A 15,553-nucleotide genomic window follows, 5' to 3' on the forward strand; every position below is an offset into this window, starting at 1 on the left:
TACCAAAACTTACTTTTTGATTAGTAATATGCGTTGCTAAGGACTTCATTTGGACAACTTTAAAGGCAAATTTCTCAATATTTAGATTTTTTTTGCACACTCTGATTCCAGATTTTCAAATAGTTGTATCTCGGCCAAATATTGTCCAATCCTAACATCAATGGAAAACTTATTTATTCAACATTCAGATGATGTATAAATCTCAATTTCAAAAAAATGTAACCTTATGACTGGTTGTGTGGTCCACTGTCAAATACTCAATGCATTTAATTTAAAGAAACACATCAAGTTCATTACTCTTTCAATATAAGAACGCAAGCTCAACTACTACATGTGTTATAGCAGACGAGCTTCAGAAAGAGAAACACTAGAACTTCCTTCTAAAAGTGAAAACCGAGAAGACTTAAGGTACTTTCCGCCAAACACAGGTGTCCAATCTTCAGATCATTTTCTAGATTTTTCCCAGTCCTTATGTTGCTCTACAGTGAAGTGATTGAAGGGCAATGTGATCTCTTTACGTTTGTGCATAATTTCTATAAACACCAACAGAACTAATCGTGGAAACAATCTCTATCACGTCTCAGGTTCATATGACATTTGATTGACAAGATTACAGGTGTGACTGTGATCAGACGCAGAAACTTCTAGAAACTCAAACCAGTTTCAAATCGTTTAATAAAATAAAACTATTAGACAATTGCACACTGATAATTTTCATCCCATTTTCGCTGTTATTGAACTGTAAGCATGCGCCAAGGATGCTGTCTGGGTAGGTAGCCGACTAGGTTTTGATACACAGACTGTAAATGTTTTCATCTCCTTTTCATAGCAAACCGAAAACCCTTTAACCAACTTTAAACTCACCAACCTTATGTAACGGATACAAGAGTCCTTATCCCGCTGCTTTATTCGGACCTCCGCTGTGTATCCCAAAGATGAGGTCGAGTTTCTTTATTTGTAATACTAGCCCTGGAGGAATTCTTCTGTTTGGTCCGAAACTAGGCTCAGGTGATCAGAACAAGCTCCCTGTGTGACAGACAGTGATGAGCAGATGTGTGACTCCTCCAACACTCCGCCGACCTCTATAGCAACATGATTCTAGTGCAGTTTCGTCACTTCCTGTTACCCAAACAGCTGAAGGAGATTGCTCAGTAAGTGCGATGTGTCAGCTAAATGGTTTTGTAACATGGAGAAATGTCAAAATACTTCTTGAGTGAAACGAATTCATTTTATATACGTTTTAGCAGATCTGTGCATTAAGAATGCAAATATTTACATAATCCATCAATGAAAATAATTTTTTTTTTAAAGTAGTAATATCTATCTATATATGATCAGAAGACACAAGTTGAGGTTAGTGAAGGTCATGCTCTTGAGGTCCTGTGAAGTGAAAAGTGAAAGTGCAGCTTCACCAGGTGTGATCTGTGACTGCTGCTCTCTCTCTAGGTGTGTCTGAAACCAGCTCTCAATGCCCAGTCAGTCACCAGAACTCCATGTTTAATGAGCTAGATTCTAGAACAAATCTATATAACTTTTTGTGCTAAGCATGTAAATTATTTAGTGACTGCAATGTGTATTTAACTGCTCCTTCAAATGCAATTTCCCAGAATTATGGGCTATTATAGGCACAGGCAGATATGTTTATGTTTCCTTCAGAATTCAATCAAATGATTGCATCTTAGTAGGCAGGATGTTATGCAGGCATTGAATTCTTGTCTGTACCTCTCCTGCTGCCGCTTGTGAAGGTCTGGATTGGAGGTTGAAGATAAGGAATAAGGATGATTATTCATGACTCCAGTTTTTTTGTTTGTTTGTTTTTTGCAAAAGAATGTTCCAAAATGCTTGTTCTGGAATTTGATTTAGGACTTGATTCAGACATTTTGGTAGTAAGCACATATGGCTCTTATCCGCTCTACCTGAGTTTACCCATGTTAGAACTGGCTAAGAGAGCATTATGCTATTTCAGACAGATGTCAAAAGTAGTAAAAAGTCAGAAGCATGTGTTGAAAGAACATCTGGTAAGGCTGCATTCTGCATGTCGTACCATTTGTATGCGGATGATACACAGATCTATTTACCAATGAGAGTGGGAGAGAATAATGGTTCGAATTTGCTACTTGCATGTCTAGAGGAGGTTAAGAGCTGGATGACTCAAAATCTGCTTCAGTTGAACCAGAGTAAAATGGAGATTATGTTTCTTGGCCCTGTCAGAGTATGTTTAGATATGTCCACATATTTGGGTTCATGGTCCGATTATTGCCATGACCAAATAAGGAATTTAGGTGTGGTGTTTGACCCAGAAATGAAATTTGACAAGCAGATTAATGCTGTAGTAAAGAGTTGTTTTTTCCATATTAGGTCTATTGCTCAACTAAAGCCTATTCTGTCAAGAAAAGACTAGAAGGTTATTAATGCCTTTGTTTTGTCTCGTCTGGACTATTGCAATGTGTTGTATGTGGAGTCCTGCCAGACCACTATTTCATGCTTGCAGTTAGTTCAGAATAGTTCAGTGGGTGCTAAGAAATGTCATCATATCTCTCCTATTTTAGCTTCTCTCAAGTGGCTACCAGTGAACAACAGGATCAAATATAAAACTCTTTTATATGTTTTTAAAGCAGTGCATGAGATGGCCCCTGCTTACGTGTCTGAGCTCATTGCTGTTCGTCAAGCACCTAGGTCTCAAAGATTCAATAATAAGTTATTGCTTACTGTCCCTTGTACTCGTTTAAAGTTAAAAGGGGATCAGGCCTTTGCTGTTGCAGGGCCGAAGCTCTGGAATAGTCTTCTTCATGTACTTAGAGAGGTCTCATCTTTAAATGCTTTTAAAGTGGAAGTCAAAAACTACTTATTGTCTTTAGCCTTTTATAGGGTGGGCTATTCTTTGCTGTTTAGTAGAATGTGTGTTGTCTTAACTTGTGTGTTTTAATGAGTGCTTCTTGATTGTACAGCACTTTGGTCTGCAGGTGCAGTTGTAAAGTGCTCTATAAATAAAGTGAAATGAATGAAAAATGAAATGGGAATCTCCAGAAGTGAATAAAACATTCAGAAAAGTATTGAAATGTAGTGGCAGTGTAATGTAGGCACGTGCACCTGCATCAAGTCATATTTCTCATTTAACAGATATTGGGAGACATGTTATTACTGACAAGGTGAAGAGAGAGATCTTTACAAATACTGCGTGCATTAAAAGATGTAGACATATAGATATTTAGGTGTTCCAGCTAAAGCTTTAAAGCTGTGTTCTGTATTATTATCTGGGAAACATATGCTGCATTTCTAAGTGTTGGCCAGCAGATGGTGAACATTTCTTTCTTTTGATCATGCATTCATGTATCCATTTAACCACGCTATTATTGTGCACTATTAGCCAGTGAGATAACACCAATATGTGTATTTTCCAATATCAATGATTCATTTAGACTCTTATCTGGTAATAACAGAGGTCTTGATTTATAAATGCAGCATAATAAAACTGAGACAAAATGTATGTCTAGTTGTGTCAAAAAACCTCCACAGGGAGGCACCCTTGGTTTTCTAATGATGTAGGAAACGAATTTCTCTGTCCATTTTTATATGCGGCTGTTGGTTTTTATGATACATTAAAAATTACATATGAAACATTAAAAGTTAACTGTAATAATGTTACTGTCAATTCTTTCAGTTTTACAGTATATACAAACTGTAAAACTGACAAAAGTTAATATTTCATAATCAATTCAGGTTCTATGTTATTGATCTTCATCTATCTATCTATCTATCTATCTATCTATCTATCTATCTATCTATCTATCTATCTATCTATCTATCTAAAATCGGGTTGTCCAAAAAAAAAAAAACAAACAAAAGAAACCTCAAGCTAAGACACCCCAGGTGAATAATGGTAAAAGAGGTAACTAATTACATTAAGAATTGCTAACATTTTTTTTAGTTTTTCAAGTTTTCTGAAGTGTTTAAATATGCAAATTGTGTATAATCTAATTAAATATGCTCGAATTTGCATACATTTCCAGAACAAAAATTTGAATATTGGATATAGCTAAGTTCATAATTCTTGTTTCATTTTGTAGACATATTAGAGTCAAAGGTCTTTACAGAGGGGATTCAGGATATCCCATTTATCACATTTTAAGAAAATGTTGTATAATTATACATGAGCAAACCCATCTGAAAAACCTTCAGAATATGGATAGGAATAAAACTCCAAAGTTTATGTAAGTGCTACTGAAGTGGGAATTTCTGTACACTGACAAAACAGAAATTATATATTTAAATTCTAGATTTAATACATGTTTTACAAAACACAATTTCTTTAACACAGTTTATGGCAGTCTACATTAGAAATCTTTTCCCTCCCTTTAAATAAAGCAATCAGACCCTGTTAAACGTAAAGGGTTTTATAAAACCCATTAATTGTTCCTAATGAATTCTCTGAAATGAAATCTTTAAGCTTTTATATTCGGGTGTGAAATGACTTGACCCTAAGTGCAATAATAACATTTCTAAAAGCTATATAAAATACCTTTGGTATATCTTTGCACGTGGATGTGATTGATAACCAGAGGCATTAAGTTTGCGAGCTATAATCCATTATAAGGTAATAGGCCCAAATAAATCTCCCCATAATTAAGACCAATCCTTCATAGCTATAGGACAAGTTGGTTTTTTAAGACCCAATTACCCCTGTCTGAGACTGCTGCTAAAATGCTGGCGATTTGGTCAGAGAGGGAGGAGTCTAGAGGCGGAGGCTGGCAGAATATATGGAGATGATCCAAGGAGGAATAAAAAGTTCCCCCTGCTCTCCGGCCATCTCTTGCTCTCATAGCAGGACCCTATTAGATTTATGTTGTACAGATAATGCATTTGTGGTCTCGACTAGCCTCCTTTCTTGTTCCATCACTGGATGTTTCTTTAATTATATGTCAAAGGCCATAAAACTCAAAATGAAATTCTCATCCCACAGCTTTTTCTTAAAAATTCCATTTTAACAAAAATGCTGATATCTCCAGTGCAAATTAAAAATTCAAAACATATTTAATCATTGCCATACACTCTGATACATAGATTGAACACCTGTCTTTGTCATTCAAAAAATTATTCAGGACACGTACACTTAAAGTCGGGAAACGCATATCTTTACACAAACTTTGCTTTTCCTTTCTCATCACCAACATCAAGACAAACTCTAAACATCAGTGTTTGTAAACAATCAGATATTCAGCACCTGTATGAAGTCATATATTCTCATTTAACAGATGTTGGGAGACAGGTTATTACTGACAGGTGAAGAGAGAAATTAAAAGTCGTGTACAAATGCTGAATGTTAAAAGATGTAGACATATACATATTCACATAAGCATCATAATCAGCTCTCTGCAAACCAACCAACACATCCTTACAGCCATGCTGAACCCAGTTAAGTAGTAGCAGCAAAAAAGGCAACCAGAGGATGCTGACAGGAAATACTCCAATCCTCTTCAGTTTACTGAATTGTTCTGTGCTACAGCAGATGTTGGAGTAGTGTCCAGTACACAGGCCTAGGCTTTGAAGTCACACTTTTCCTTCACTCATCAATTTAACTTAAAAATCCCCCCTTGAATTCAAAGTCTGTTTTTATTTTATTGCACAAATGTCAGCATCATATCCATTGCTATAATGCCAAGGCCCAATGTGTGGAATACATAATTACACAATTTAATTCACAATTTATTTTTTCTCTATTAGGTGAATGTCTACCTGAATCAGCCAATTCATGTCATTAAATAATTAAAACAAGACGACTACACACCATTTTCTGTGCTACTGTTCTACCATCCCTGTTAACCTCACACATCCTGTCATGACTCTAATCTATTAAACTCTTTTGTTGGTGGCACATTAACCATAAAATAATTTTTAGCCTGGAAAATTAATAACTCTTGAGTTTTCAGTGAATGCTACACTGTTATTAGCAAGCCCTGTATCAAGGCAAGCGCATTTGTATAGCTGAAGCGGTGTGACCTAAAACCAAGCCAAATCTTTATTATACTGTACTGGAGAAGTTTCACTCATGCTGTTACATTGGAGAAGCTTGTTTAGCTTGTTCTTGAGTCAGCGAGGCAAATGCATGCATTTTATTGGTAGACACTCAAATTGTGCTGTACTATGGTGACAGAGCAGTTGAAACCGTAAAACGACATCGTCTAAAAACATCCACTCTGCTGTTAGAAATGCAAAACCAAGGAAAATCTACAAGTAAATTTTGCGTTGCCATTTTATTCCCTCTGTATTTCCAACATTCAGATGTTCCAGTTCAATGTTAGTGCTTTTGATCAATGGACGCCTTCTTGGATGTTGCTTTGAATTTATAAATGCATTATTTACAAGATTACTTTCTTTGAAGTTAAAAATAAAACTGAGCATATATTTGTCTGTGCCACAACTTCAAACGGTCTGTTTCCCAGCATCTTCTCCAAATCACTGTAGATCCACACAGACGCACCGTCTGTCCATTCTGATCATTTCCTATCTGGTCACCACGACAAAAGCCGAATATTCTTGTCTGGGTTTCAAGGCCATCTAGGAGTTGACGTATTCCTCAGCTGAGCTCAAAGCCAGCAGAGGATTCAATGGCATAGAGCAACTTGTTCCTCATTTGCTGAGGGTCACAGAACTCTGGCAGCTTGAGAAGGTTCATGCAAGTGCTAGCGGTAGGGAGACGCTCCAGGTCAGCGCCTCCGTTATGGATGCAAAAGGCTGGGTACAGCTCCTAGAGACAAGGAGAAAGTCTCATGAACATCAATGACAACGTAAAACAATACTCAACAAACACATATGATAATATACATGGAAGAAATAAGAGGTGGACGAAAAAAACTATTTTCCAGTGACAAACTAAATCATATTTTAATCAAATGAATCTGAGATTGTAATATTTATCAAATGTGAAGATATAAAAAAAATAAAGGCACAGAACACACTTTTTGAGTTGAGTTTTGTGGGTAGCAAGCAAAACACAACATACAGAGTAACCACCAGTGTTGTCCAATTCACTTTTTGAGCCAGTTCTTTTAACGAGTTGGTCAAAAACACTCAGACGTTACTGGGTTAAATCAGTCTGACACATCTTTCACCATCTTTTCACACTCATTGAATCACTCAGGGCTGTAACTGAATCGACATCTGACTCGCTGCAAGTTATGATTAATTTCAGTTATGACAGTCTAGAAATTAAGCAAGCTTTGTTTACTTGTATAGTTGACCTAAAAATGAGCATTTGCTTAAAAATGTACTCACCTTCAGGCCATCCAAGATGTAATGGAGTTTGTTTATTCATTTGAACAGATTTGGAGAAATATGGCATTATATCACTAAGAGATCATCTGCAGTGAATGGGTGTTGTTAGAATGAAAGTTCAAACAGCTGATACACAATAATCCACACAACTCTAGTCTATCAAGAAACAAATCCATCAGTAAGCACTTATAAACCATCGATTCTGACCAAAAGTCCATTATCCATAATAATAACAACGTTTCCTACAGTAAAAAAGTCCATTATCTCTGACATCAAAATCCATTGACCTATTGGTTTTGGACAGATTTTGCTTGTAAACACTGTTTGATCTGTGCAGATTTCTCTCCTGATTCAGAGGAGACACTTTTTCAATATTATGGACAGAGGACTCCAATTTTTGCCCCAAGCAATAGTTTGAAGTTAAAAACGTCTTGATGGATTTGTTTATTACAAACACTCAGCTTTTCACTTCACAAGACATTAATTGATGGACTGGAGTCGTGTGGATTACTTGTGAATTATTCTGATGTTTTTATCAGCTGTTTGAACTCTACTTCTGATGGCACCCATTTACTGCAGATGATTCATTGGTGAGCAAGTGGTGTAATGCTAAATTTCTCCTAATCTGTTCAGACAAAGAAACAAACTCAACTACATTTTGGATGACCTAAGGGTAAGTACGTTTTCAGCAAATCTTCATTTTAAGTAAACAATTTCTTAAAAATCAGTGTTGGATCACACAGTGTAACATTGGGTCTACACTGGTCATGACTATTGACGTGCCACAGAGTACAGCTTAACACTGAAGTCGAAAGTTTCAAATTCATTTGTACTGTTGTCAGAATTAGCGCAAACACATGGAGGATGTCAGAAATAAAACGGGGCATCAGTATACTGTCAGAGTCTCATAGCACCGCATTCAGTGTAGACAGAACCACTGATTACAAGTTGTCGTCTTTTATGTCAAGTGACTGTACGGACTAGTTGTTCAGTAATAAATAAAAAAAACTCATACACATTTTAATCTGGCAATATCTGTGCAGATAAATGCAACAAACTACAGCCTGATATCACACTGATGCCAAATCTACACTTCCAACTTTTCAGATCTGTGAAAGGTTACTGGAAGAACAACAAGATAGGCCTTATGAAAAATTCTCCACGTGGCTGCGAGGCTCAACCCCAAAATGAACCTGATTAAACCTGCTTTATCGGGCCAATTTTTCTAACAATTAAGGTATTAAAGTATCGTTGCTTATCGAGAAAGTGTCACGATGGGAGCCATCATTTTGAAAAAAGGGTATCCATCATCTTTTTTAAATAGCTCTCCATGACAGGGCTATTTCTCCCCTAATGAATTCTGGGGTGTTTAACGGCACCTAATTAAGGCTGAGCTGGCTGAAGAGGTAGACGAGGTGGGAGGGCATCTCCCCTTGATCTGTCTCTCTTCGTCTTTTTCCTCTTATACCTCCTTTCCATCCGTTCCTCAGAGCGTCTGCACCAAAGTCAAATTCATTAAACAGCCCCACTTTAATTTTGGCAGTAACACATATCTGTGGAATTGCTCAGAAGCTATGATTTTCCCCCACCCAAATTCATACAGGCTAAAGTAATCCGCTTTAAACTGATGACAGCTATTAAAATATGTAATAAAGTCAATGAAATGACAATTACTGTCCTTGGTTAGTCTAAGTAAGGCATAAAAACACATTTAATGATGTTTCTGTTCTCCAGAGTGTAATAAGCACAACTGACAGACTTCACACTGTGACATACAAGAAAAAGACTTAAGATTACATTCCTAAAGACGGAGACAATAATAATCCTGTTAAATAAGAAAATTGATTTGCACGCTAGATACAGTCAACATTATGTGAGAGCCATTTAAAGTTCAACGGGGCATTTATAAGTTTTTATCAGTCAGATGGATTTTACACACTCAGTGGCACTTGGCAAAGCCTCAACTAGCATTACAATGCTAAGGGTCACAACCTCTTTAGCACAAATAGAGGCCCAGATAAGGCCTATCCTGATGGCTGTTATAATGTGAAAATGATTTGTTACAATGAGCCTGTTTGCTCATACACTCTTGTGTAAATTACTGACGATATACTGCAACAAAACACATTCTGTTCACTTCATTATTTCTCCGTTAAGGCAGCACACCTTGCAGGAAGTAGAATTCTTTGCGGTGGTGATCCTGATAACTTTATTGAATAAAAATGTATAAAATGAGACAAAACGATCAGCAGGTGTAAATTGGCGTGAACTTAAGCTGAACTCCATTTGTGATAACAGAGGTGCAAGTCATATCAGTGCAGCTGTGTTGGGTTATGTCTGTACATTTCACTTTTTCTGTGAACCCATTTAAGACACCATACAATCTCAGATGAATCATTAACTTATTTTTTAAAGAGTTCAGACACAACAGAACAGAACGTCAGATGTCTTCTACATGCCAAAAGTTTATTAAATTCATATTTTAAGAGGATCAATCTCACTGACCTTGAAACCTAAGAGCGGAGGTCGTGAGCAGCTTGTAACAAACTTGAGCAGCTTGCGTTTCTCCTCATCACTGAAGCTCTCCACCACGTCCCAGAAAATCTGGATCACTGGATGATTTGCTGAATAACCACCTGAATAATGGAGCAACAGTTGAGAAAAACAAAAAGGTTAAGAATATAATGCAGTATCTAAGTCCTGTGTAACTAAACCCTTATGAATTATCAGATAATGCTGTGTGTCTGCTATGTGCTTTACTTCAAAACATGGATCTAAAATTTTAAACCTTTTTTACTACATCCTGCAAGTAGAAGAAAAGTTGAGTGAATTGAGTTAACACTCAAGGCTGGAATACACTACACAACTTTTAAAATCTGAACAACTTTTGAAATACTAGGCATCATAAACTTGCCACCTTTGAAAAAAAACTAGGCATCATACAGTAAACAATTGACTGAGGATCACATAGTACGAAACTGTCAAGTCGTTCTAAACACAACAAACTCATGCAGAAACATACGCCTCACTGCTAGGAGGTGCATGAGAAATTAAAACAATGTGTTCTAAAATTTACGCAAAATATAAAACATGGGGGAAAAAAGTTTCAAAAAAAAAAAAAAACCTGTCTGTGCACAATATGCACTACATGATATTCTGTGAAATCTGTGAAATCACTGACATGAGCTTCCGGCAACTAACAGTGAATCCTCCATACTGCAAATCAAGCTCAAATCTGGTTAAAAGCTGTGTAGTGTAATCCAGTCTTTATGGTCACTCGGTGCCAAATGAAAACAATTTAAATAAAAAAACAAACCCACTACTAAGCTTTATTACTAATTAATAAACTATAAATTTACATTTGACCTATGCATGTTTTTGCTCTCCCTTACTAATAAATACAGAATACAAAACAATATAGCAAACTGACCTCTCTGGAAGAAAAGAGACAAAGGTTCTTAAATCAAGCTAAATCTAAAATAAAAAATGAAGTGACTAATAAAAAGTGTGATGGGTGTTCTTGCAGTACCTGAGTAGTTAGTAAATTTCTTCAGGTCGTCCAGACAGATGGGCACAAGTGCACCAGAAATCAGTACCTGTAAATACAGATGGACTTAAGTTGTTTACATTTCATTAATGACCACAAATAGGAGTGTGTAAAGTAGGGATTAAAGAAAAGAGAGGCAGTGTGATAATATCTGTCAATAATATCTGCTAATCTTTTATTAATAATCTTTTCTGACACATGACTGATTGTGTGCGTCTAGACAGATGTGCCTTTTCTCGCATTTTCAGTGTAAAGTATGTGTGTGCGTGTTGCTACTACCTGAATTTCCTGCTGATCAAACATGCGCAGCCACTCCAGGTTGACCACGTTGGCCAGGCCCTGTCGAAAGGCCAGGCAGTGTACTCTGATCTGTTTGTTCAGACGGTAATCGGCCACTAAATGGATGTAGGCTATCCTGTTGGCTGTGGTTACCGGGATGTCCTTTCCCCCTGGTTTGAGCTCGACCACCTGGAAAAAGACACAAATAGATGGAAGTGTGACAGGCACCATCACCCTGGGTTCAGTGATGATTTAATCATCCATTAGTTTGTTGTAGTGGTTTTCATTAGATTTGTTTAATCATGAATTTTTTATTTAGATTTTTTTATTATTCAGAATATATATATATATATATATATATATATATATATATATATATATATATATATATATGCGGTGTCAAAATTAGCATGTTAACGCAGGCGATTCATTTTTATAGTTTAATGCAATTAATGCAGGGGCGGGGCTAGGTTTGGCTACCCCACTCACAAATGCTAAAGAATTGCGTTTATTCAGACGTCTTTACGAGCACATGAAATGGGACACTTTTCAGACGCACGCTCCAACTTCAGTTCAGCGCCAGGTACGAATCAAACGAGCGCGGAAACCGTGCGGGTGACGGGGAGCTTCAGTAGAACATCAGTGAACTGCGGTCAGATGAGATGTTGTCAGACCATATGTCAGTAAAACCGAATCTTCCTGTCCTGTCAGCCATTAATACTGTGCTTTTAACGCATGCTCTTCAAGTGCATGCACAAATGTGCCCGCTGTATTAGGTTATATTAAACCGCTGTATCATATTCAACCCCAAATGAAACTAGGAGGATATGCGATGTCGTAGTTTTGTCATTAGTTCAAGTCATGAAGTCACAAAAAAGGCTATTAAAGCTGCCTTAAAACTGTGCATGTAAATATTTATTTTTTTAAGAGTCACATGTAAAGCAGTGTCAGATCTGCATCAAGTTCAGCAGTAGCAGTAAGAAGCAGCCAAAATAACCTACCTAATAACTAGTGATGTCTGTTAATCAAAGAACAAAAGAAAAAAAGAGGAAATCAATAACTTCTGTAGTTTTAATCTTTATCTCTATGTATTTTAGAATTTAGTGTTTGATAACTTTATTAAAGCTGCAGTCAGTAACTTTTTTTGGTTAAAAAATGATCCGAAATCAATATTTGAGCAAGTACATAACCAGCCAGTGTTCAAAACTATCGCCTTACTTTAGCCCGATTAACAACGGTTAGCTTATAATAATGTTTTCTAATTTGAGTGGTACGGGTAGGTTTTCGTGGGAAATTCGAGCATAGCTCTGCGTCATTACGTCACGTCTGTAAACATAAAGAAGTTGTCCCGGCTACTAGGCTATCGCATGTGAGGATCCTGCAGGTGGTGCATCGATTATAGCCTTTTCTATCAGCAGCTAGAATAATTTAGTTTATCGTTTTGATGGTGGATTGTGATCAAGAAAGGATTATGTGTTTATGAAACACATGTGAATGAAATTAAATTATATTCCAGTTTTAAATGTGCTTCTGATTATAGATAGCCTTATTACACAAGATTTGTATTTTAAGCAAAACCAGTTCGAAGGCAGCATAGTTTGCCTTTTGGGTTAAAAGAGTTTCTTAATATGAAATTCGAATGGCATGACAATTAAATTAGACTGCACAGAAATTGAAATGTTGTGAAAACATTGAAACATTGAAAAGTATCAGTGATACTTGCCTTCAGTCATATTAAAAGATGGCATTAAACAACTATTAAAAATATACTGTCTTTATGTTATATATACACACACAGTATATACGTTTTTGTATACATAATATATGTATGTGTACTGTGTTTATTTATTATGTATATATAAATACACAGTATATATTTGGAAAATAATTACATGTACATACATTAACATATTTATATTATATTATATATAAATATATTTAATATATAAACATTTTCTTAAATATATACAAGCATGTGTTTGCATTTATATATACATAAATATACACAGTACACACTCAGTACATATATTATGTAAACAAAAACTTTTATTTTGGATGTGATTATTCGCGATTAATCGTTTGACAGCACCAATATATATATATATATATATATATATATATATATATATTTTTTTTTTTTTTTTTTTTATAAAATTATATAGACAAAATGTATAATTGCTACTGAGGTTAACAATCAACATTTTCTAAATTTAAACCATTTGTTAAAAGAAAAAGAAAATCTCACAAACTTGAAACAAACGTGGAGAGCATGCACAATTTACCCTTATACTTATATTTTTTGTTGGTAAGGAGTGGCAATGCTAGATATCATGAGGGATGATTAGCTCTAATACTTTGCTAGACACCGTTTTCTCCCAGCAGGTATGTTTGAGCTGGTCAACAGAGAAGTTCTTTCAGAGACAGCTAGACAGAGACGTGCTTTATCTCCATCAGCCAAGACTAACAACAATTAGATCAATCATTAACAATGCCAGAGAACAAGAGAGAGAAGAGACACAAAAGACAAGCAAAAGAACACAAAAGGGGGAAAAAAATGTGCTGTTCACCTGGGCCTCCCCAAGATCATTGTTGACCACGGTGAAGTTAAGGCCGAGGTCTTCCACATCACCTTCATAGCTCTTGAGGAAAAGCAGGTTTCGGTACATCTCTGGGTCTAGAGAGGCCAGATGGTGGATGTCCACATCTGCACTCGTGCCCAAGAGCTTGGACAGGAAGAAACTTGCAAACGGCAATTCCACTAGCATGTTTTCATACAGTGCCTGGGGGACAGAAGAAAGAGAGACATATTTAATTAAACACAAACTCCAGGAGTGCAATGTGCAGCCAAGCCAATATGAGCTATGAAATTGACAAAATCGTATCTTCATCCAGTGGGCTAATCTGTCTCAAACTCTGACACTTTCAGTTGAAGAAGCTCAAACTTGAAAAATATCAACTGTATCCTTAACCTGTTGTTCCATTAAGAAGCACAAGGATGGGGAGTCATAAAAGCTAAAGTACCGCAATAATCCTAAAAAGACCACATCTGAGGACATTAAAATATACAGGCCTTGAATAAATGATTGCACTAAAATCCTAGATAAGATAAATGGATTATAAATTTCCCAAATCTCCATAATGCATGCATCTAAAACACACACAGAGGCTGTAAATCAGAGCATTTTCTAAACACAGTTTAATTGTGTGACTTCAACCAGTGGACATTTTTTATGCAAAATAATCCACTTAGCAACATTCTTCCCACAAGCCCCATTGTAGGAACATATGTGCTGCGCCCTCCTGAAACCTATCAATAACGTCGCTCCCAAGAAGAAGCCGCAATAAGGATATGGAGGCACGACGCAGACTATTTTTCAAACCTTCAAGTTATTTATGGGTGTTTATTGCCAGAAATTGTGCCAAAATGACTTGGGATAAAAAGGATTAATGAATGGCCGGGCCTTTTAATATAAGTGAGTGCAGTGGCAACGCAATTAATGCAAATTGTGGCACCATCAGGAGAGTAAACGCCAACAACTTAGCAGCTGCCTTCTGTTTCTGCCAAATAAATTTGTAAATTTACAGCATTAAGAATCAATAAAAAATTTAACACACTTGCCATCAATCAGGAGTTCTGACCTTCTCTTTCCTCTCTGTTGCCCTTTGGAGAGGGACAGTTAAGCACTGCTTGTTGAACTGCAGAACACGTGGTATTTGTGTGTGTGACTCAGTTTGTATTTGAGGGTATGAGCAGACTGCTGAAGTATTTGTGTGAAAATAATTCAACCGAGTAATTCTATACAAGTGGTTTCAAAGCTCGAATCGCTGTAAGCATGTCTCGATAAGCCTTTTTTTTTTTTCAAGTATCCACTTTGAAAGTTGTCAAAACATGGTTTTCTTCGACATCATGATCTATAAATGCACCCATCCCATTATGTCTACATGCTAATATGTAATAGCAATTATGTTCAAATTCAAGATTTAATTTGTCACATACAGTCATATACAGAATACAACTTGCAGTGAAATGCAAACCTGGTAAACATCTTAGACTGTAGATTGAATATATAAAGAGTGAGAAAAAAGTGGTATTATAAACATCATAAAAGCAATCACGAAAAAAGAATGAAAAACTAATAAAACAAATAGCAAAAAAGTATAAAAATAGAATGGAAAACGAGAATTGTATGTTAAATAGAGCTGAGACTACTACACTTAAAGGTATCTGAAAGCAAAATCAAATTAGCCAAAATGTTTCATATTGCAAATATGGCTGATGTGTCATACGTGTCAATGAATGGGGATCTAATTCTGTGTAAAGCACTGGTTAGCAGGTGCACACAAAATCTGCACACACAATGATGCCTAAACTCTATTAAATGAGCAAAAAGTGTAAAGTTCCCAAATCTGTATTTTCTTCACTAACCCCACAACCAAAAAAAGATTATAATTTTC

General features: G+C 36.2%; 2 protein-coding genes across 4 annotated transcripts in view; both read right to left on the minus strand.

Annotated features, from left to right (window-relative positions):
- LOC306871308 (dnaJ homolog subfamily B member 6-like) overlaps positions 1-1,108 on the minus strand; it is a 50,728-nt gene extending 49,620 nt beyond the window's left edge. Inside the window, exon 1 of one of the 2 annotated variants that reach the window (XM_079419125.1) lies at positions 869-1,108. The gene's annotated coding sequence lies outside the window, so the exon portion shown is untranslated. The remainder of the gene's footprint in view (positions 1-868) is intronic. The other variant, XM_079419126.1, reaches the window with a different exon arrangement.
- Positions 1,109-5,009: 3,901 nt separating this feature from the next.
- LOC306871682 (ubiquitin-protein ligase E3C-like) overlaps positions 5,010-15,553 on the minus strand; it is a 33,886-nt gene continuing 23,342 nt past the window's right edge. For both annotated transcript variants that reach the window (XM_079419777.1, XM_079419776.1), the window contains 5 exons: positions 13,666-13,878; positions 11,099-11,287; positions 10,802-10,868; positions 9,778-9,908; positions 5,010-6,745 (listed from right to left, as the gene is read on the minus strand). In XM_079419777.1, coding sequence (XP_079275903.1) covers positions 6,575-6,745; positions 9,778-9,908; positions 10,802-10,868; positions 11,099-11,287; positions 13,666-13,878 — 771 coding nt within the window. In that variant the 3' untranslated portion in view covers positions 5,010-6,574. The remainder of the gene's footprint in view (positions 6,746-9,777; positions 9,909-10,801; positions 10,869-11,098; positions 11,288-13,665; positions 13,879-15,553) is intronic.

Source organism: Barbus barbus, assembly GCF_936440315.1.
Source record: "Barbus barbus genome assembly, chromosome: 1".
NCBI lineage: Eukaryota > Metazoa > Chordata > Actinopteri > Cypriniformes > Cyprinidae > Barbus > Barbus barbus.